Source organism: Rhinolophus sinicus, chromosome 4 (genome assembly GCF_057876585.1).
Source record: "Rhinolophus sinicus isolate RSI-liver-muscle chromosome 4, RSI-T2T, whole genome shotgun sequence".
In the NCBI taxonomy this organism is placed as follows: domain Eukaryota; kingdom Metazoa; phylum Chordata; class Mammalia; order Chiroptera; family Rhinolophidae; genus Rhinolophus; species Rhinolophus sinicus.
Window position 1 is genome coordinate 42,123,068 of NC_142504.1, and position 22,013 is coordinate 42,145,080.

At 32.8% G+C, this 22,013-nt stretch overlaps 1 protein-coding gene across 7 annotated transcripts in view; it reads left to right on the forward strand.

Moving 5' to 3' along the window:
* Window positions 1-22,013, forward strand: part of CACNA2D1 (calcium voltage-gated channel auxiliary subunit alpha2delta 1) — a 462,827-nt gene that overhangs the window by 231,495 nt on the left and 209,319 nt on the right. For all 7 annotated transcript variants that reach the window (XM_019746896.3, XM_019746894.3, XM_019746897.3 and 4 more), the window contains exon 4: window positions 17,823-17,882. In XM_019746896.3, coding sequence (XP_019602455.1) covers window positions 17,823-17,882 — 60 coding nt within the window. The remainder of the gene's footprint in view (window positions 1-17,822; window positions 17,883-22,013) is intronic.

Sequence of the window (22,013 nt, forward strand, 5' to 3'; positions counted from 1 at the left end):
TAGCTATAAAGTTTCAGGTTAAATCTTTGTGCACCCTTTGAGGTCTGCACACAGCTCACCAATATAATCTGGCAGAAAAAGCATCAGGCAAAGGGAATTAGGAATTAGAACAAAAGGAATCTAGTTTCAGTTTAACAGATGATTTGAGGGTGACTTGATAAAATAATCTTTTTTATTTCAAGGAAATTATAACTAAAATATCGTTAATCAACTAACATTTTCTATGTAGGTCAGAACAGATACCATTGTACAAGAGAGTAATACTTTTGGGAGGCACTCTGAAAGGTATAGAGACAGAATTTGTGTGTGTGTGTGTGTGTGTGTGTGTGTGTGTGTGTGTAGTTTTTGTTAGATGGTACATTTTTTAAAAAGGAAATAGCTGCTCGAGTTATTATCATTTGAAGACCTACATAGAAAATATAAAAACAATGGAGAGTTATTGAATAGAACACAGGAAAATCTATCATTCAGTTGACCTGCAGGCATAGGGAGTTGATTTAATACATACACCCCGACTATTTCAACTCCTGACATGTACATTTTGGAACCAAATCTGAAGCATCTTGAATTCTTACTTTGTTTTCTTTACTGGTTCAGTTGATTCTTCTGTCTAACAAACAGATGATTCTCTAGGACTGGACCTCAAATCCCTTGGCCATTCTCTTTTATATTCTCTTTCTATGATCACATTTAATATTTTCACGTATAAGAAGATAACTAACAAGTCAATACTTTCATGTTCTCTAAGCACTAGTTTCCCATCCCCAAACATTGAAATCTCTACCTAGTTTCCCAGATTCCATATGCACCTCAAAATAATAAGACTGAATTGAAAATTAAGCTTCCCTATTATTAAAAAACATTTTTTACTATCCAAAAATGAGAAATTGTCAATGATGTCTCTTTTCATTTATTCTATATATACATACCTCCTTGAAGTGTCTTCTTCCTTTCCTCACACAATCCAGAATTGCCTTAGAATTGTAGCTTTATTTTACCATATGCAGAGTAATTCTACTTTTTTTAGCTTGATTCCCAAACTTGAATGTATAAACCCAATTAGACACTTAGCTAAACAAAATGAACTTCTATTTGACAGGATTTAGTCTCCTTAGAAAGAATTCATTATTTGTAGGAATAACTTTCTGTAAAAATATTTAGCTCTCCTTACTTTGCTTCTTCCCTATGCAGTCTCCATACTCCATTTAGACTCAAAAATTGAAATCAACTCTTTTTCAGTCTCTCTTTTCTGCATGGCACAGACCATGTACATCTTCATTTCTTAAATTTTCTTCCACCTTTAGAGATCCATTTCATTAGCCAATAAAAAAAAAAAGTATATATATATATATATATATATATATATATATATATATACACACACACACATATGTATTATATATGTTTACACATATATGTGCCATATATGTATGCATGTATTTTCTGTTTAATTAGCTAGAGACCTTGCACCCTTTTCGGAAAGGGTGTGTACACCTTTAATTCAGTAATGATACCTATTGATAAGGCTATTATGAAATTACCCAACACCATGATTGGCATTCAATGCTAAGTGATTAAATGTCATGTTCCATTTATTTATTTATGTACCCTTTGGATCCCATTGAATATTAAGTGAATTAGTATACTACATTAGTCATGCTATTTTTTTTAAAGCAAATTTTCTTCTGTGTTTTTCTACATTAAATTGTAAAATTCTTGAGGGCAGGAGTATATATATGTGTGTGGGGGTGTGTGTGTGTATACACACACGTGTATTATACACACACACATCATGGCAAAGTAGAGAGGGCTACAGATTAGTCATACATTTTAAAAAATGCATGAAATTCTGAAAATCTGACTTTAATCAGTTCTTTGTAGCGTGTGGTTAATTTTCTTTCTTTTGTTTTTTGGTGGGTGTGAGACTTTAGCTTTCAGTACGTCGTGATAATCTTGATAATCTTTCTTTGGGTTTCTAAAATGAATGTGAGTCCTAATTGAGAGAAAATTATATGTAAGACTATATATTGCAGCCTGTTTCTTTGAACTATATCCACTAATATTATAATTTAGTTTTCTATTTACTTTTTGTTCCTGTTTTTTTATTTGCTGCTTTCAAATTCCTACTGTGCTTGAAGTTTACTACACATACACACACACACACACACACACACACACACACACACACACACATGCATACATCCACACACATGCCCCTTTATAAGAGAAGGAAATTAGTTGGGTTTATTCATGTTGTGAATTTGTTTGACTTCTTTTTTTAATTACTTTGATTTAAAAAAATCCAAAATACTATTAAAGTCAAGTTTTCCCAGATAGAAGGTGGAAATGAGTGGAAAGAAAAACCAAAGGTTCTGTACAGGATAATACTGAAAGCAACTTGTCTGTGTTCTTTGAGTTTGAAGGTGGTGATTAGGTTTTCAGATGTAGAGACGTGTGAGACAACCTAATTAAACACCTTTCTGCTGAAAAGCAGCTCCATAAATCCAGATTGCTTTGGGAAACTCTCAAAGCTTTTATCAGAAAACTAATATTGTAAAAGTCTTTTAAAGTAACATCTTTTGAAAAATTATTTCCCAAACTGGAAATATAAAGATATTTAAGTAAGTATGCACACTAGAATAGATGCAAAAATATATCTTAAATAGTATAAAATATACAGTCAATATGTGTAAGCACATATTTTATACTAATAGTTAAAATAAATTAATGACTTTATGACCGCTTAGCTCTTAGATTTCTCATTACAAATCCTTAATAAATAATTATATATTAGGCACATCATATGGAGATCAGAATGAGGGAAGAAAAGCAAATCTTTGTATGTTGTAGATTTATTGGAGTTGTGCATAAAACCTTCATCTTCTTTATGATCAGAGTATTCATCATTGCCCTCATTAGCAGTATACTTATTAAATGTGAATTGTTTGCCTGTAAATATAATGGAATGTATTTTGTAATTTTGTAGTATCATTCAATAGCATACCTTCCTTTCTATCAAAAATATATTTTAGTTGTCCTTATTGACTTTTTAATGCCCAGACAGGTCCTTTATATCATCCAGTTTGTGGTTCTGTAAAATGAGAGAGATGGACCCAATGACCTCTAAGATTCCTTCCAATTTTTGACAACATATGATTGTATTTTGATTTTTTGAAATCATGTCAGGAGGAAATGGTGATGGGTTTAAGGATATTGAGAAAATTCGATTATTCTATTGAAAATAATCCAAAGTTCTATCAGAGAATATTTAAGAAGATGCCATTGCAATTTGAAGAGAGCATGAGATTGCAATTAGGTAATGAATGAGTAAAGGTGGTATAAACAAATGCATACCCTATTGGGTTGATTGAATTTATCTTTCTGGGAATTGAATATGATGGTCTTTTATATTACAAGTGAGATATGAGGAAAGTTAATGAAGCTGAATCCTCATTAGGTGGCCATGCTTTTCTGCCTGTTTGAATGATAGCGAAGGATTGCTATTGTCTTTTAGTAATTAATCTCCTTTATGCAATAGAACAAACATTTTTTTTAATTTAAAATGACTTATTCAAAGTTAATACAATTATGAATATGAAGCAATTAAACATTGGCCCGCGTTCACAATAAAAAAACCAAAACTCATTGATAAACTGAATTCTTCATGCATAGAACAAGGGCAGTAGAATCTTGCTATGTAGATGATTCTTTCTTGGAGATGAATAATAATACCATTTTGGCTTCTGAGGTTATTGGTGTGTGTTATAAAATTTTGCATCTCTGCCTCTTAAAAAACATTCACTAAAGAGTCTAAAAATGGCAATTTTTCATGATTGGACATCACACTGTTACATTGCGAACTCTTTAACAGGTAATTTTTTTTCAAGGTAGGGTAGGCTTAGATAATTCTTTCACATTACGAATTCATTCTAAATCACTTACCTTTGAAATATACCTTCTGTAATAAAGTTTGTGGCTCCTATCCTTCCATTTATTAATGTAAACTTTTAGTTCATCCATAATTTAAAAAGATAACTTCAACTCTTCCTAAAGCAAAATCATGTCTCTCCCTTTGAGTAGCCCTAATGCAGCTACTACTCTCATCTATGTCTTTCCAGAAGTAGCATAGTGGAAACTCAATAACAACTCCATGGATGAAAGTTGAGTTTTTCCTACAGAAACTTTGCTGTGTGAGCTCTTCTCTCTTCTGTATCCTTTTCTGTGAGAATCAAGTTCTTCTGTACTCTTCCATTACTCTCCAGGATCCACTGCTCTGAAACTTGACCCAGACGTGCCATAATCAGGTGGTAACTCTTATTCTGAAATCATCCTTTGTTCTCCTTTGCTTTTGAACTGCTGAGAAATTTCCCATTTTCTAGTATCCTGTTTGTCTCTCATCTATATGCTCATTTGTAGTAATTCCATGCTAAGAAAACTCATAGTGATTATTACCATAGATATTTCAATTTAAGAGCACTTAGGAACAGGTAATACATGTTTAGTCCAAATGAGTGAATCTCGGATGGAGAAACTTTCAAGCACTATTGGCCAAGCAGGGAAAAATTTAAGCACAAATGCAGCCTGTTCTGTCTTTCTGGAGTCCTACTCATGAGTCTCTGTTTCTCTGCTTACCCATTAAATAATCCCGTTAGTATTCTGCCTATGTGTTAAGTAAGACCACAGACTAACTGATGTAAACAAGAGTTAAGTTCCTATGGTATCTCATCAACATTATAACAAAACAATATTATTCGAGGACCTGACACTTTTCTAGATCACTTATCCAGAAATCATGCATTCTGTTTCCTTTGCCATAACTTGTTACCCAATCTGGAGATAAAAATAGGATATAATAAACTTTAAAAAACGTTTTTCTCTGAACATACTTCTTTGAGACTCTCTCTGCATATGATCATAACCTTTTATCTCTGTCAGGTCTGGGGCATTTTTGAGCCTACTGAGTTGGTTTGGTTCATGCCCCAGTAATTCCAATGACAGGAAATCCCCTGCACCCTCCATTTCGCTCCACTCTATAACACACATCAAAGTTGCACTGCCTTGTGTTTTTAGTGCCTTACAGAAATTTTGGTGAAATGATTTTTAGTATTTTCTTTCAAGAGTCTTTGGGGCCTGGGATAAAAACACTTAGAGGTATATTAAATAGGCTTCACTCAGAAATAATCTTGTCCACATTTTTCAAATATGACCCATTTCTTTAGAGCAGATGAGTTTGTTTCTATTTCCCCTTTCTTTTGGATACATTATTTTCTTAAAAGCTCCTAGATACCTTAGGTAAATGAATCCCCACAGGAACATCTCATGTGCCCTCCCAAAGTGTGTCAGAGAAAATAGTCTATGTGGCAAAAGTAAGCATCATCCTTCCCCTTCACTCGCCTTTTTGATTATAGATATCATAGATCCTTCTGGAAGAAGTAAGGATTAATCGAGTTTCTGAGGAGGAAACCCTACCTCGCCTACACATTTTTTGTTTGTTTTGATCTGATCTTTTATTTTAGTGTTGATATTCATTCTTATTGACAATAACACTATTGAGTTATCAGGGTGGGTAACGCTTACCTTGAATCTTTATCTCATAAAGCTATTGTCCTGGCCTATGAATGCTGCAGCAAAACAGTGGAATGCAGTGAGGAGAGAAAAATGATCACTTGTAAAAATGTTACTAATTTAGAAAGTGAACAAAAAGTCTAATAAATGCTGAAGGAAACTTTTAAAAAATACTTCATTGGTTGTTTGATACATAGCTGAGCTACTCTCTATTGTACAGTGAATGAGAAGGAATTACTCCATGTTCATAGTTATTTTTTCACTTATGTGATATTGAGAGCAGGGTAGTATAACTTCTTTTATCAGGTGGGATGGTGCAAGGGATCTGGAATAGGTAACCTTATTCAAATTCCATCTCTTTCACCACTTTCTCCTAGTCAAGCACCTTATAGAAATTATCCCATTTATCTTTCCTACACAATTAGTAGATACTACCATTAGCTCCATTTACAGAGGAGTAAACAGGCTTCAGAAAGCAGGTAATGTAAGGCAACTTAAACTCTCTGAAGTCTGTTTACTCCTGTATAAATGGAACTAATGATACCAGTATCTATGGAGTATGTAAGAAAGATATTAATAGATGGGATAATTTTCTGTGAGGTGCTTGGCAAAGAGTAACTACTGGAAAGATGTCAGTCTTTATTGTTATTTATATCTTATTTTGATGGTCAACTGAGATACCATCTTTAAATACATTTCATAAATTGTAAAGAGCTATGCATATTTTAACTATGATTCTTAATGAATATCATGCACATCATATAATGAATATACAATTTTAATTTTTCTTAAAATTAAATAAAATAAACCATTTGGAAATTTCCATTTGAGAGCTAAGGGTTTAAAATGTTGTCATTTCTTAGAAATTTATATCCAAGAAATATGAGCAGAAAATTATAGGATAATAATAGAATTATTAAGAGAACTTTGATAATTTCATTTTCTGTTACATTTTTTACTGAAATTGTTAAAATTCACGAGAACAAGGAGAAATAATACTTGTATTACTCAAGTTAACGTAAAAACTAAAGAACTGCTTTATATTTTATAGCAATTTAAAAACACATTCTCTAGAAAAGAGGGAAACAAGAATGACATGTTTTTTTTCAGATTAGTAGTTTCTGATATTAAAAAAAACCTAGTAAATTGCATATTTTACGGATCTGATTGATTGATTTGCATATCATAGTGATTTTCTAAATCCTGGGAAGAAAAATTATACGAGTGGGAGAGGAGCACACAGTACACACTTTTATGTACCACAGAATATGTGATACATTCACCCCAATGTAGCAACAAAAATGGGGGAGGGGAGGATTGTTTCCATAGCAACATAAATAAAATGGAAAATTTGGCTACAGTCTATGATCACATTTTTTTAAGCCAGCCCACTCTCTAACTTGGCAGCCTGTGAGAGTTAGTTAAACTCAATGGTAAATTATTTAAAAGTAAAAAGAAATTAAGATAACATGACAGGAATGATAAATAGTTTACTAGCAGTGAAAGAGTAGCCTGAGGTAAAAGAAACAAATCCCCTTTGATGTAATAAGAATCAAAGGGAGGAGAGGGGAGGAGGAGTACTGGAGATGACAAATCATTATTGTAAAATTAAAAGGATTGAAGGTGAGTGAATCAGATGTAATCTGACAGGATCTTGGGTGCACTGCAGTATATTTAGACCAGAATGATATATACCTGTTTGATTATACCCTCAGTAAGACAAAACTCTTTTTTAATCTTCTTAATTAGTAATAGCTAATTTTGACAAAGATACTACTGCTATGTTTGTTTCACAAAAATCTCATTTAATTTAATAATTCTGTAAAACTGGCACTACTATCTCTGTTTTACAGATGAAGAAACAAGCACTGATAAATACTCTCATATTTTCAAACTCAATACATGTTTTATGGTTTTCTGAATTGTTCTTGAATAAGCCCTGCACAAAATTTTAACTAAAAATAAAATCTTAAGAACTATATTCAGAATAGCTGAGTGAACAGCTAGTGTAATATTTTTAGTCAGCACATAATATTGGGAAGTTTTTGCATTTACTAGTATTTTAAATTTATGTGGAGTAGCTGCCCACGTCAAATGCGTCAGATATCTATTTAAAGAGCAGTTCGGGGGCAGTAGAAGGTAATGGATGTCAATCTATGAGTTCATTTGGAAAATTAATAATTCAGGCTGTTTTAAAACTCTTGAATTATGATGCGGGAAATATAGTGATAAACATTGTAAAGATTATAAAATGCTGAAAGAGAAATTATATATGAAAAGATCTTTTACTGACGGTATAAACCTTTTATGTTAGTTTCTAATGTAAGATATAAAAATAAATTTTGTAGAATTTTTAATCTGTTCTTCTTGCTAATCTGTTTTTAAATTCATTTTTCGTTTTTGTTGCATATGCCAATTTATATGTATACATATATGAAACTAAAGACAAATTATAAAAATATGTTCTTTTGTCATATATTTATTTATATTTTTGCATCTAGTAAAGGTCTTTAAAGAGAGTTGAAGATTTTAGATTTGCCTTCTGATTTGACTTAAAAACAAAAAAGTAGAAAGTACCAAAAAATAATTTAAAAAAAAAAAGATTTTTTATTGGGGAAGGGGAACAGGACTTTATTGGGGAATAGTGTGTACTTCCAGGACTTTTTTCCAAGAGTCAAGTTGTTGTCCTTTTAGTCTTAGTTGTGGAGGGCGCAGCTTAGCTCCAGGTCCAGTTGCCATTTCTAGTTGCAGGGGGCACAGCCCTCCATCCCTTGCGGGAGTCGAACCGTCAACCTTGTGGTTGAGAGGATGTGCTCCAACCAACTGAGCCATCTGGGAGCTCAGTGGCAGCTCAGCTCAAGGTGCCGTGTTCAATCTTAGTTGCAGGGGGCAGAGCCCACCATCCTTTGCGGAACTCGAGGAATTGAACTGGCAACCTTGTGGTTCAGAGCCCACTGGCCCATGTGGGAATCAAGCCAGCAGCCTTCGGAGTTAGGAGCACGGAGCTCTAACCGCCTGAGCCACTGGGCCGGCCCCCAAAAAATAACTTTAAAGGTACTTCTCAATCTGTTACACTACATCTTTTTGTGATGTGAGTTTGCATCATATTCAATTCAATTGTGTCTTTTCTATTTTCATATTCTAATAAAATCCACATGAATTTTGATACATTTTTAGGTTTACAGGAAGGTAGAGCCTCACACAAACTATCTGACAGTGAAAAGTGGCCTCTCCACACTTTTTTCTTTCTTTTTAAATGGTTGTGTACTTCATCAATTCTTTTATGTTACCTGAGTCGTACAAAGATTTGAATATTTTCTTATAAGTATAGCGCTTTTCCCCTTCTACTTTGCATAAACTTTTGTGCTTTATGCTTTATTTGGTAATCAACATACTTAAAATGAAACCATGAAGCCTACACACATTCCTGCAAATAATGAGTAGTGGGCTCATAAGAAGTAAGCCAGATTGAGTCCATTTATTTTCCTGTATCCATGAAAGAGAGAATGGAAGGAAGAAAGGGGAGAATTATGAAACTGTAAATATAAAGCAGTATGTGTCAATAATATATTTCAAAAAAGAAAAATAAGAAGATAATTTTAGATAATTATAAATTGCATTTTAATTATAATTATTGTAGGACATTTTATTGAGGATTTAATAACATTTCTACAGTTTCTATATACATTTAATATTGTATTCTGTGACATATCATGCAGTCATTTTGCATATTTTGTCAAAAAGGCAAATGTTTTTCCTTGTTATTATTTTTGTTTCCAAATTAAAGTCAATTGTCTCAGGAACTCAGATCATAAACTATAATAATTAGTAAAAGTAAGACTCTCAATCATGATTAAACTTCTGAATTGATATCCATCCAATCAGGGACTTCTGCCTCATGTATTCAAAAAAAAACAAAGAAGGCTAGAACAAATTGTTGTTATTTTATTTCTCACAGCTTTATTTCTCAAGAGCTTGCTTTTTACACAATATAATACTTCTTCTGCTTGAACAGTACTATGGGTTTTTATTTTAGAGCAGTGCTTTTCATCTTTAGTGCACATTGAAATCACTGGGTGGTCTTGTAGAAACAGATTGATAGGGTTCACCCCAAGAGTTTCTGATTCTGTAGGTGTAGTTTGGGTTTTGAGAATTTGTATGTCTCACCTGTTCCCAGGTGATGCTGCTCCTGCATCTTGGGCGCACTTTGAGAAGGATTGTTCTAGAGACACTAAGACTTAATTTAAGCAGGGTGTGAAATGCATGCTCAGGAAAGAACTGAAGACAAAATGTATGAGTCAGTTAAATTATGGTGAGAGTTTGAGGATATGGCGATGGCTCAGTGAACATTTTTATGGAAGCAGACTCAACAAGGTATGTTGTACCAAGAACTGCCAGAGGTCTGATTTTTGACCCTTCTTGCAAGCTAATAAGCTAGTCCACCACAATTTTAAAGATTGAGGAGATTCCCTGAGTCAGACACGGTGGACTTGGTCCTAACAGCAGGCATCTTGCGCTTGTGTTCACGTCAGAAACCCCAGGCCCTCAGATCCAATGGGAGCCAGGCTGAGTAGTCCAATTACACACTGTACATGCTGTGAGTTTGTGTCCCAGCCAAGGAATCCTGAGCCTAGGAAACCCCAATCTTCTAAAAGGGGCCTGCCAGCAAACCTGCCTAACTTTTGCCCTACAGATTACTTTTATTTTCCTGAGCAACAAAAACTAATCTGTCCTCCTCTGTGGAGGGAGAAGTGCTGTCTGTCTTCCAAAGCTGTTATTCTTGAAGAGGTAGTCCACAGCAGCGGTTCTCCCCATTCTGTTCACATGACGTGGGGAAACATGAGAGACCCATGGACAATTGTCTCCCAACACGGGTGTTGGAAGTAGGACTACTTCTGAGGGAACGGTCAAAAGAATTTTGATGTTTTAGTCTCAGCTGTTCAGTAACTTGATTTCAGAAAAAATTTAGGATGGCTATTTTTTTTTTCCCCTGAAGAGGTGTATGTAGTATTTCTGGGTGATAACAATTTCAAGATTTTCAATTTATTAACTTTATAATTTAGGAGTCACTTCTCTGTGCTTCAGTTTTTAATAGGTGATAGCTTCCATTTGTTGAGTACTCACAAACATCCTATTTAACTCTTGTGATACAACATGCTGTATGCACCATAATAATCTTTGTTTTATATTTGAGAAAATTGAGGTGAAGAGGTGTTAAATTTAACTTGCTACTGGTCACACATCTAGTGAGTGGTAGAGCTGTTTAAATTATATTATGCTCTTTTAGCTGTTTACAGTAGTGAAAAATAATCGCTAGATATGTAATTGTGAGGTTGCAAAGGGATATAAAATGACCAAATTAGGATGGCTTAGGTTTGGTATTTGATTTATTTGTAGACAGTTTGTTGGTTGGCAAAGTGATTAAAGGTCTTTGGAATTAGCCTGACATAGTCAACAGGATTCAGTTCTCAGCAGAGAGGATGCAGTTTGCATCCCTTAATGTAAGTTGTATATAATCCTCTAATGTAAGTTGTTTGATGTTGTAGCTTATTGTAGCTTAACTATGTGGGACCCTAGAGCCAGTTATCAGAGTTATCAGTTGTATTAAGGGCTAGATGAGTTTTAGGGACTATCCTTTTTTTTTTTTTGTTCTCTTTTTTCCTTTCCCTTTCCACTACCTAAATTATCTTCCTTCTCCACAATGATCCTTTTCTGGGTTTCTGATTCTACATTAGTATTCAACATTTAGAAAATAAGGCAACTGATTATAAATTAATTCTAGCATACCAGAGAGGGATTACATGGATTAGCTGCAACATCCCTGGCCAAATTCTAATAAATTTTAAGGATCAGGTAGTGATGAATTAATCCATCAATTTTTAAGGATTAAGGGGCAATTTATTAATCGAGCAATATGCTTCTCATGTAGGATGACACGTTTTGTAGCCTCTCAAAGTGACATGGTGATGAATGATGATGATTTAGTGAACCTAGTTATAAATCTTGCTACAAATGAGATAAAAGCTTGAAAATACTTGCAAATGATCATTTCTACATTTCTACACACATTAATTGAGTGACTTCTCTCTGCCGCATTGTATGAGGTATATGAGGTATACAGACACAAAAAAACTACTTCTTATACCTAAACAACTCACATTTAGTGGTTTATTGAGAAAGAGAGCAAGAGCGAGAGCGAGAAAGAGAGAGAGAGAGCTTGCAAGAATTGAGTACAGCATAATGGGTATCATGATAGTGTAAGGATATGGCTGTAATAAAGGGCAGAGGTCATTGCTATTTACTTCCATCAAATTGTGCTTCTGTTTAGAACAGTGCTTCTCAAAAAGTAATTAAATCCATATGTCTAACATAGAAAAAAGATGGCCCTCTAAAAGAGTGTTTTCAAAGTTTAGTCCAAGGAAAAGATGTACTGTATTAAATGTGTAGATTTCTGGGAATGGCCTCAAGTATAGAGTCAGAACCTTTGGATGGAGGTGGGTTGAGTGGGTTTGTATGAGGTCCAGTTATGTTGAACAGGCTCATCTGGTGATTCTTTGGAGGTGGCTGATGTGGAAATTATATTCAGTTGAATAATCTTTTATTGTTTTGTGCTGTAGAGCCATCATTAAACAAAAGCAGAAAGTCTGCAAAAGCATATTTTAGGCGAGCATCGGTAAAACATAAAAACAGCATTTAGTCGTCTTTGTAAGAGTGGGCTTGCTAACCCATAGCACCATAGTGAGAGGGGATTGACATGCCGTTGGATAAGTTGTAATGCTTAAGTGTTGATTTAGCATCTTTCAAACTGGGCAGAAAGAATGATGATTTCTTGATGGAGAGAAGGAATAGGTAGGACTGTGTTTATAAATAAGGATCTGCTGCTATGTTCTGATAAAGATGCAATTAATGCATAGAATTTTGGTGCTAAAAAAGGGTTTTAGAGATGGCTTCATCATTGTTTCCCTCTTCCAGGCATTATGTCTACTTTCCAAAACTCTGAGAAAACTGTTTCTCAGAAATCATTGACATTAATTCTCTTGTTTAATCTAAACCATTACTTGCAAGGGTGATGGGTTTCTCTTAGACAAATCTCTCCCCTCCATAAAACTGGTGGAGTTTCTCTTTGGTATTCAATCTGCATGCAACCTATTAGAAAGAAGAATCAATAATATCAACAACAGATGACATTTGCATAATTAAAAATATATATGCCAAACATTGTCAAAGAATACAGACTAATTCATTATAGTGACTGCTATGGGTAGGGGAGTTGGTGGAAGGCGATAAAGAAAGTGGACTTCAAGGTTATTAGTGATATTTTATACAAACAATTAGTGAGAAAATATGAAAAAAGATAAAGATGAATTCTGGCTGATGGGTTCTAAACTATTTGTTTCTATGTTTTTCAGTATTTTTCATCTTTTATAATGATCTCTCCATTCTTATTCCATTTATGGTAAAAATAAAATAAAATTACCTCATTTTACTGACAACTATATTAAACTGTTATATTCCCTGAATTGCATGTGCTTTTGGGACCACCATGTGGTTCTACAGACGAGGGCTTTTCTGTAACATAAAATACAGTGAAAGTTTAGGGACCTTGAAGATGTTTTCATTTATTTCACTCCTATCTCTTGAAGTGGGTATCAGTTATTATTGTTCTAACATAGTCTGTTCTATGAAGTTGTATTATTCAAATGGAAGCAAAACTTTATTGAGTTTATAATGTGTGAGATATTTAGCATATACCAAATAGAAAACATATAAGGTAGATATTATTCTTAGATGCTGAAAACTGGTAAGTCCATTGCCTAAAATTTCATAGTTAGTGAATATTAGCAGCGCCAGAATTAGAAACCAGATCTGTCTATTGTGAAGTGCATGCTCATTATACTGTAGCTCCAAAATAATTGATTGTACCTGTACACTTTTCTTCAAAACATAGAAGTCAGTTAATTCACCTAATCTGTTTTCCATAGGTTTGTGAGACCATTCAATTGATTGTCCTGATCTTTTTTGCTATGTTAAGAACATTGGATGAAGATAGGCAAAATGCATTGCAGTGATAAAAAAATTGTCAACATAGGTATAATATAATGATTTGCTAATCCTTAGTGGGTGTTGATTATTTGAACATTAATCACATAACATACGTATTTTACTTGGATCAGTCTATTGTGGAGCTCTGTTACCTCCTTATTAAAAAGAAAAATTTTGACATACACTAGCCAAAGAAATTGTTTTGAATTAGAGATGTTTCTTTAAATGATGTTTCTAAGTCAATTCTTGCTTAATGTGAGTAATCAGCATTATTGGAGCCTAACAGAACTGTCATATGATCCTGAAAGGTTTCCTTTCAAAGCTATCAAAGGAAAATTCTTTACAAGTAAATATTTCAGGAAACTTATTTTATCTTCCATCAGCAATTAACTTACAGTTTAGGAAGCAAATTATTTATAGGTTTTGAAAATTGTCTATTTCCAAAAGAAAATATATTTAGGTATTGTTCAGGAGAGTGATAGAATTATTTTCTTATATACTGTATAATTATACTGCTTTGATTAGACTTTCATATCACCTGACAGAATTCAATGCTAGTGGAAGAGATAAAAATGTGACAAAAAGTGAAGGTTGAGAATGAATAGGCCTTCAAGGGAGCTGATCTTTCTCTGATCTGATAAAACCTCTCCCATTCTCTATTTTTTCTTCCTGCATAACAAAAGCTTTTTCTCTGATTAGCAATACTCTCTCAGGATTTGAGGGCAAGACCTATGTGAGGTCAATTCACAAACTGTCATAAATTTTTTGTGTTTATTTTGTTCTTAAGTCTTTATCAATTTCTAAGAACTTGCTGGGAAATTTCTCATTAATCTCAAATAGTTTTCTACCAGCATTTTGGTTTTGATAGTACTTTGTTTCTACAGATTCTGTGAATGACTAGTAATGTTATCTTAATATGAGCAGAATTAAATTTTAGGTTTCTTTCATAGGTATTTATGCTGAGGTGGGTTCTTTGTTTCTATCTGGTGCTTGGTCTGCTTCTAATGATTGATACTATTACTATAGATTAAATGAGAAAAATACATTTCTTTTTTTCTGAAATAAGTTATTGTTACAGGATATACTTATATAGCCAACTATGGAAATAGAAATGCTCTACCGACCAAATATTTACATTTTATTAGGTAGGAATTTTATCAATCTTAACATATTTGTCTGTGTAATTTAACGGTAAATCATTGACTTAAAACCAAACAAACAAAAAAATCCTGTCACTTGACCAGAATAGAAATTAATTAGAGATTTGAAGTGTCCAGAAGACATGATAGTTTGCTGTAGTCATTACTAGCTGGTCTTTGCCACAAGAAAGAGAACCCTCAGCAGCTATTTGTTTTAGTCCTCAAGATAGGCTATTTAAGTATATAAAGTTCAGTATTATGCTTTATCATGAAATTTGCTAGATAAAAAAAAAAAATTCACTAATTTCTTCATGAACAAAGAAGATAACAGTGGTGCATTTCATGACTATGTATTTCTAGATTTCCGGGATATCAAATTTTGCAACTTTTGAGCTTCAAATCAACCTTTGAAAATGCACTTTTTTTCCTTATATATAACTCTACCTTTCTGTTTCTAAAACAATTTCTGAATCTTGTAACAAGTGGCATTTGCTTCATAAAACTCGTGTTTAAAATATGTGTGTGTGTGTGTGTGTGTGTGTACACACATATATATGTGCTTCATAAAATTACTTTAAAATATATATTTTTTCTGTGAATATATTTTTTAAAATATATATATATTTATATATATTTATATATATTTAAACACTAATTTTATGAAGCATGTATATATATATATACACACACATATATATATATTTTATTTATTTATTTATTTATATTTGTCTCCGATTTGGACTCTCTTCCCACTACAGTTGTCTTATAGTTAGTTGCCATTTTTCGTCCCTCTGATTTGTTTCTAGAAATAAACTGATGATTACTGTCATTACAGTGTATTAATCATGGATTATGTCAATGTCCTATGGGCTAGGTTGTGCTTTCTCATGGGCTCTAGAGCCGGCAGAGTTAGAGCTGGTACCTTGAACACTGTACTTCCGGGCTGGCTTCCTCCTTCTATCCCTCTCCAAGACAAATAGACATTTTAGAGTTCTAATATTTCTTAATCTGAACAAATTTTTAACTTATTCATATTTTATCCAATATTTTGCTTAAATTCACAAAATGCTTAAGTTTATTATTTGCCACATACATATGAACTGTTTAGTTGTTCTTATATCATCTGATAAAAATGAGGGAAGACTTACACGTCTAGTTTTGTCGAGAATATGCCTTCCTGTTTATTTTCTCGTTCTGTCTTTCTTTATCTTCCCATGCTCAAGTTTTCTCATAAAGAAATTGCTTCCATTTATATGCTATGTTAGCCACTGTTTCCTACATTTTCACATTGAATTTGAGTTTCCAGAAGCAGGGTGATGTAATATCACTGAAATGTATGCACTTTTCTTTTGTCTTTGCTCTGTTTAGTTTCTTGTTTTTGTAGGGCTAAATAACTTTTTTTTTTTTTTTTTTTTTGGTTATTCTCCCTGCTGCAATTTCTAACATTTACTGGCTCCTATTATACTGTTTCTGGCTCATAACTGACAGCCGAAATCTTTGTCATTTAAGCATGCTTGACAATTTTCTTTTTAATTCAGCTTAGGGATTCTTAAATTAAAATCCCTCATTAAGCAGTATATTGTAGTCATGGATAATACCTACATAATGGTTTCTAAAAATGAACAGATTATAATATTAAATAGCAGGAGATAGAAGCCAATATACTAACATAAAAACTGCCCTAAAGAAGTATTTCCATTATCCAGTGTTCTCTGGACTTACATAGGAAGATCATACACTGAAGCAGTGAAAGATTAAACACATGAACCATTTCACCACTATGAGATTTATACTTTTTAAAAACTTAACCTGATCATTTATCTCAATAAATGAGTTTAATACATTCACGTTTATTATATTTGATGTTACACTTACCCTTTTTCTGCCACTGTGTTCTAGCAGGGTTGGGAGTGGACCACAGAAGAAAACACTGAGCTAGTTTCTCAAGTGACACAAGAGTGCAAAGAGAATCATAATTACTCTTCAGATTTAGATAGTTGTTACATATATTGCTTACTGTCTGCCAAGCACTGTTCTAAGCACTTTATGTGTAATACATCATTTAATCTTTTGAACTATCCATAAGGCCGATTCTCACATTATTCACATGAGAAAACTGGAGAAGAAACTTAACTTTCCCATGTTTGCACATGTGGATGCAGCAGGGTTGGTGTTTAAACCCAGTCTGTCTGCTTTCATATCTATGTTCTTAATCACTAAATGTTCTTGTCTCTTGTACAAGCTTATTACACAGAGAACATAATAGTGACACTGGGAAATACAGAGAGAAAAATCTTAAAACTATTAAAGAGGAAAAAAAAAGAATTTATTTACAAAAAATGATTAGCAGACTGACCACAGATAGTTTATCTCCAGCAGAAACTAAGGGAATACCATTTTAAAAGTGCTAAAGGAAAATAAGTCAGCCTAGAGTTTTCTAACTACTTTCATGTACAAGAGTGAAGGTAAAATAAAGCCATTTTCAGATGTGCAGATTGTGACAGCTTTCTATTATTCACAGATTATCTCTGAAAGAACTATTAATACTGTACTTCAGCAAGGAGGCAATTACTGCATTTCCATGGATTTTGGCAAAAAAAACCCAAAACTATGCTATTAACAAGGTGCCTACTACAGTGCTTCGCACATGTTTATTGGCCTTTCAATATCATTTCCTTTCCACTTATATAGAAACATGTACTATAGAGTTATTTACTAAAAACAATCTACCGAGTTGAGCACACTCTACTGATGAAAGCTTTCCCTAAAAACTGAAGTGTTGGTGTTTGCTAGAAAGCAGTTGATGAGGACACTACTGCCAATGATAGCAGAGTTAGTGAACCTAATGATATTCAAGAATAGCATGTCAGTTATATTACTAAGAGTAAATACATATACTATATATCAACTTTAGTAGGTTAGATCACTAAATGATTTAGAATTTATGAGTCATAAATAAGGAGTCTCTTCTGTTTTTAATGTCCTCGTAGTTGATTTGAAAACCCAAGGATTCTATATAACAATAACGTGTTCTTGTGGTCATTGGAATTCTAAAATTTATTGTTTCCTTTTCAGCGCCTGGCTTTGGAAGCGGAGAAAGTTCAAGCAGCCCACCAGTGGAGGGAGGATTTTGCAGTAAGGACTGTTTTTTACCACTTGATTTAATAGATTCATGTTTTGTGTTTGGATAATTATGATTACATTAAAAGATTTTAGTGATGGAATCTAATGGTATTACAAACCAAAAAGCGGCTATACTTTTTCACTTAAAAAATATGTCTTTTGGGTAATCAGGGCCAAATTATTCAAAATGTTTCTGTGTACGTTCTATATTAAAAAAAAAAAAAAGTTCCTTAAAATGTTCTTCATACTCAAAAGTATTTATAAAATTAATCCTGGTACAAATAACATTAAATTGCAGTATCTGAATAAACTTTGTAGAGATTATGGAAAACAAGTTGTATTTAAAAACTTTGAGTTTGTGATAAGTGATACGCATACTATAATCGCCTTGATGGCGAGCAATGTGATTAAAGGGAAAATCAGTATATTAAATCCTGTAAAATTTAATTTATTCTACTCTAGCTAGAAGTAATCTTTTATCTACTTGGGCTGACTTTTAGAAATGCCAACCAATGTTAACTTTTCCATGTATATCTTTGATGAACTTGTTTTGTGCTCCAAGAATCATTGTACTAATACAAACAGCAGACATTATTCTTATGATGAGATCTATCTATCATCTATTTTCTTACAGCCAAGGGACACAGTGAAAAAAAAAAATCCATCTTTAATAGTCAGTTAAAATATTTGTTATATATTTGAGTAATTTTATTTATATTGAAAATCTCTTTAGTTTCTGATCATAGAAAATTTCCAGACAATTCATTCTGGGATGTTGAAATAGGAACAGAGGATGAGTGATAGCTTGATTGCACTATTCAATTGTCTTTGAATGTTTTGCAAAACAAAAGTCTCAAATTTGAAGGTTAAGAAATTTGTGCTTCAATAGAACACTAAACTGAGTTTCAGTAATTAGCACTTTTATTTTGTGTTTGTATGATTATATTGTATATGAAAGGAAAATACACTAAAATTTTTGGACTTATGTGGTAATGGTTAGTCTTCCATGGTTGACATTGCTGTTAACTTCTTTTTACTATCTTTACTACACATTTATATTAAAAAAACAACAACAAAAAAACACAAAAACTCTTAGTCTACTAAGTTGAGACTCTACTTGATTGTCAGTTTGATTCTTTCACTAAATTGATCATATTGGTATCATGTAGGTACTGGCTGTGTCCACAATTGTTTGTCATAAGTGTGCTAAAAAGATTTGTCATCCATAATATATGAAAAAAAAAAATCAGTGATTATGTTAAAAACACAACCTTTTTTAGTATTGGGGACACATTTTAAGGTCATGCAATGAAGATTTTACAATGTAGCTTGTTGCTTTTAGATAAAAGGAAACTTGAAACTTCTTTTGTTTCTTGAATAGATAAAAAGCAGCCAAACTAATTTATCCAAATAAGTATCCTTTCCATTAACTAATATTAAATAGAAATTACTCTCCCTCACCAACTTACGAGGCATAGTAAAAGTAGTGTAAAGGCATAATAGATGTGAATCTAGACCGCGTATTCTGTCTAGTATTGGTATAGTACAATTGGTGCTGTTTTTGTTTAAATCACGTGTTATATTAAGACTCCAAAAATCATCAAGTTTATCCAAATCAGCTTCTGTTATATATAAATTCCATTGCTTTCAAAAAGAAAAGTTTTTATTTGTATTAAAGGAATTTGGTAATATTTCACATGCTCACTTATTAGTTGTATATCTTTTTTAGTTTTCTAAGCAGCAATAATGTGGAAAAAATAACTTGGCAAGTAGTGACAAAGTAATGCCTTTTATATCATTGGTGGTGTTTTTATTTAACTATTATGTTACTGCCATATATATATATATATATATATATATATATATATATATATATATATATAAAGTTTGTTTTTCCAGATATATTGTAAACTCATTGATATCAAGCTCATAACACTAAATTAACATTTTGGCAATGGTTTATTTCTTCTTACAGATGTAGTGGGTGACCATTGTAGATGACACAAAAACTCCCAATGTGTGTTAGCTATAACCATATTTTATTGAATCCAAGCTATCATCCTTTGTAAGGCATTCTATCATTTATGTATTGCTAAGAAAGAAAAGAAGAAGCCAGTTAAATCATTATGCACCAACAATTTTAAGCTGTATTCTTATTTGTGAAATGTCTAAATGTGGGGGAAAGGGGAATTACCTTGAAGAGTAAACCCCTATTTCTACTTTCTCAGTGCCTATATCCAAACAGAAGCACTGCTAGGAAAATTTATGCAAGAAGACAATTTAGATTAGTCCCACAACGACACAAAAGCCATTGCTAAGTCTTATATAGTAAGATAGAAAATACGTTTTTTTTCCCCCAGTAAATGTTAAGAGTTCTTAGCAAATAGTAGTCATGGTGTGGGAGAATTCTTGAACAAATTTGGTGCTTAATTTCCCCCTGGATTATCTCACAATTTATTGAGGACCTATGAACATCTTGATTGACATTAAAAGACTGGCAAAAGGAAAAAGAATTAGGCCACTTTAGAGCCCTGTCAACTCATTACCTGAGTCCTCCTTGAAGAACTGTGAACGATATTCAGGGAACACATCTCTGCCACAGTTCACACAGTGAGAATTGATATTTTCCATAGCTTCCCTTGTTAGTCATACATGAAGTGTTTACAGTCGCCCTTCCCTTTGAAATCTCATAGGTGATAGAACATTCAGATAGTGGTGGTTTTATATTTGAAGAATAGAACCTGAAAGAAGATTGCTTAACCTTCAGACGCAAATAAGTAAATAGTGCAAAAATATGACACACTTTCCTCCCCCTTTTCCTTTTCTTTTTGATAAACTGGAATGTTAAATCACCTCTAATTTTGTGAGAGCACACAAAACAATTGCACATTTTATCAATGTCTTGCCAAACATTTAAAAGTGTTTCATTTGAAGTTAAATGCCACCATATTCAAAAAGGTCCTCCTTTTAAACTTTATAAGTCTTTTATATTTTAAGGTATTTAACTGTTTGTATCAGTGCAATATTTCTTTAATGCCACCCTTTAATAATTTAACACTAAGATGATTTAGAAGGCAGAAATCATTTCCTAAAAGGTGCATTAACATTTCAAAAGAAATATAATATTCTGTTTCTTCCCTCAAGTATAAGTAAGCAAGTTTTTAAACATTACTTAGGCAAAATGTTGATTAACATTCCCTACTGTGTAATGTAGAAAAATCTCGTGAACAAGAAACAAAAGGCAGAGTACTAAAATGCTGGCAACAAGAAAGGGATCATGTCATTCACACCCCCTCGGCTCTGCTCAATTCCCAGTTGAATGTACCACTGAGGGCACAAAGGGCATACACTCTAAATGGATTACGATTTATGCAGTCATGCATTTACAAGTTCAAACCAATATTTGTAAATAAGCTATGTCTACCAGCTGCCTTTCATGTCTCCATGCAACTTACCGATGTTAAAGGTGACATTTCTTGTCATTTATGATGGACAAATTATTTTGTTAAGGGCAGGCTGCAGAATAGAAAAAGAGCATGGAAAACTAATTGTTCTGCATGAAATAATTGCTATTATTTTTACCTTACTGATCTTTTCCAGTTGTATTTGAAATCTCATTTGATTGCTTTGCAATGGTTAGTTAACTAAAGCAATTTTGTTTCCAACTAAGCCTGCAGTATTAATTGTAGTTACACATGTATAAGCATGAAGGGTGTCTAATTTGTATTTTAATAAGGAGGATCTTTATGTATGGGTTATTAGCATCAGCTTGTTACCGAGCAGGCTGAGTACAAACGTCTAGAAATTTGTCTAGTAAATAAAACCTTTTTTAGCTTCGGCTTCACAGGGAAACTAAATTAGAAGGTGAGCATTTTTTCTAGTGAAGTTGAATGTTGTTGAATGTCAATCAGGATAATTTAATTTAGTTCATATATATATATAAATCACTTTGCTTAAATCACATTATGAAATGTTGTTTTAAAAGTAGTAATATTTACTTATTTACTTCCAAAGAAGCAATATTTAATAAAACTAGATTTAAAAGAAGGAAAAAAAGGTAGTAGAATTTTGTATTTATATGAGTTATATTAATAGGCACTGGCATTATGTATTTAATTATTTCATCTATCCCATTCATTTCAT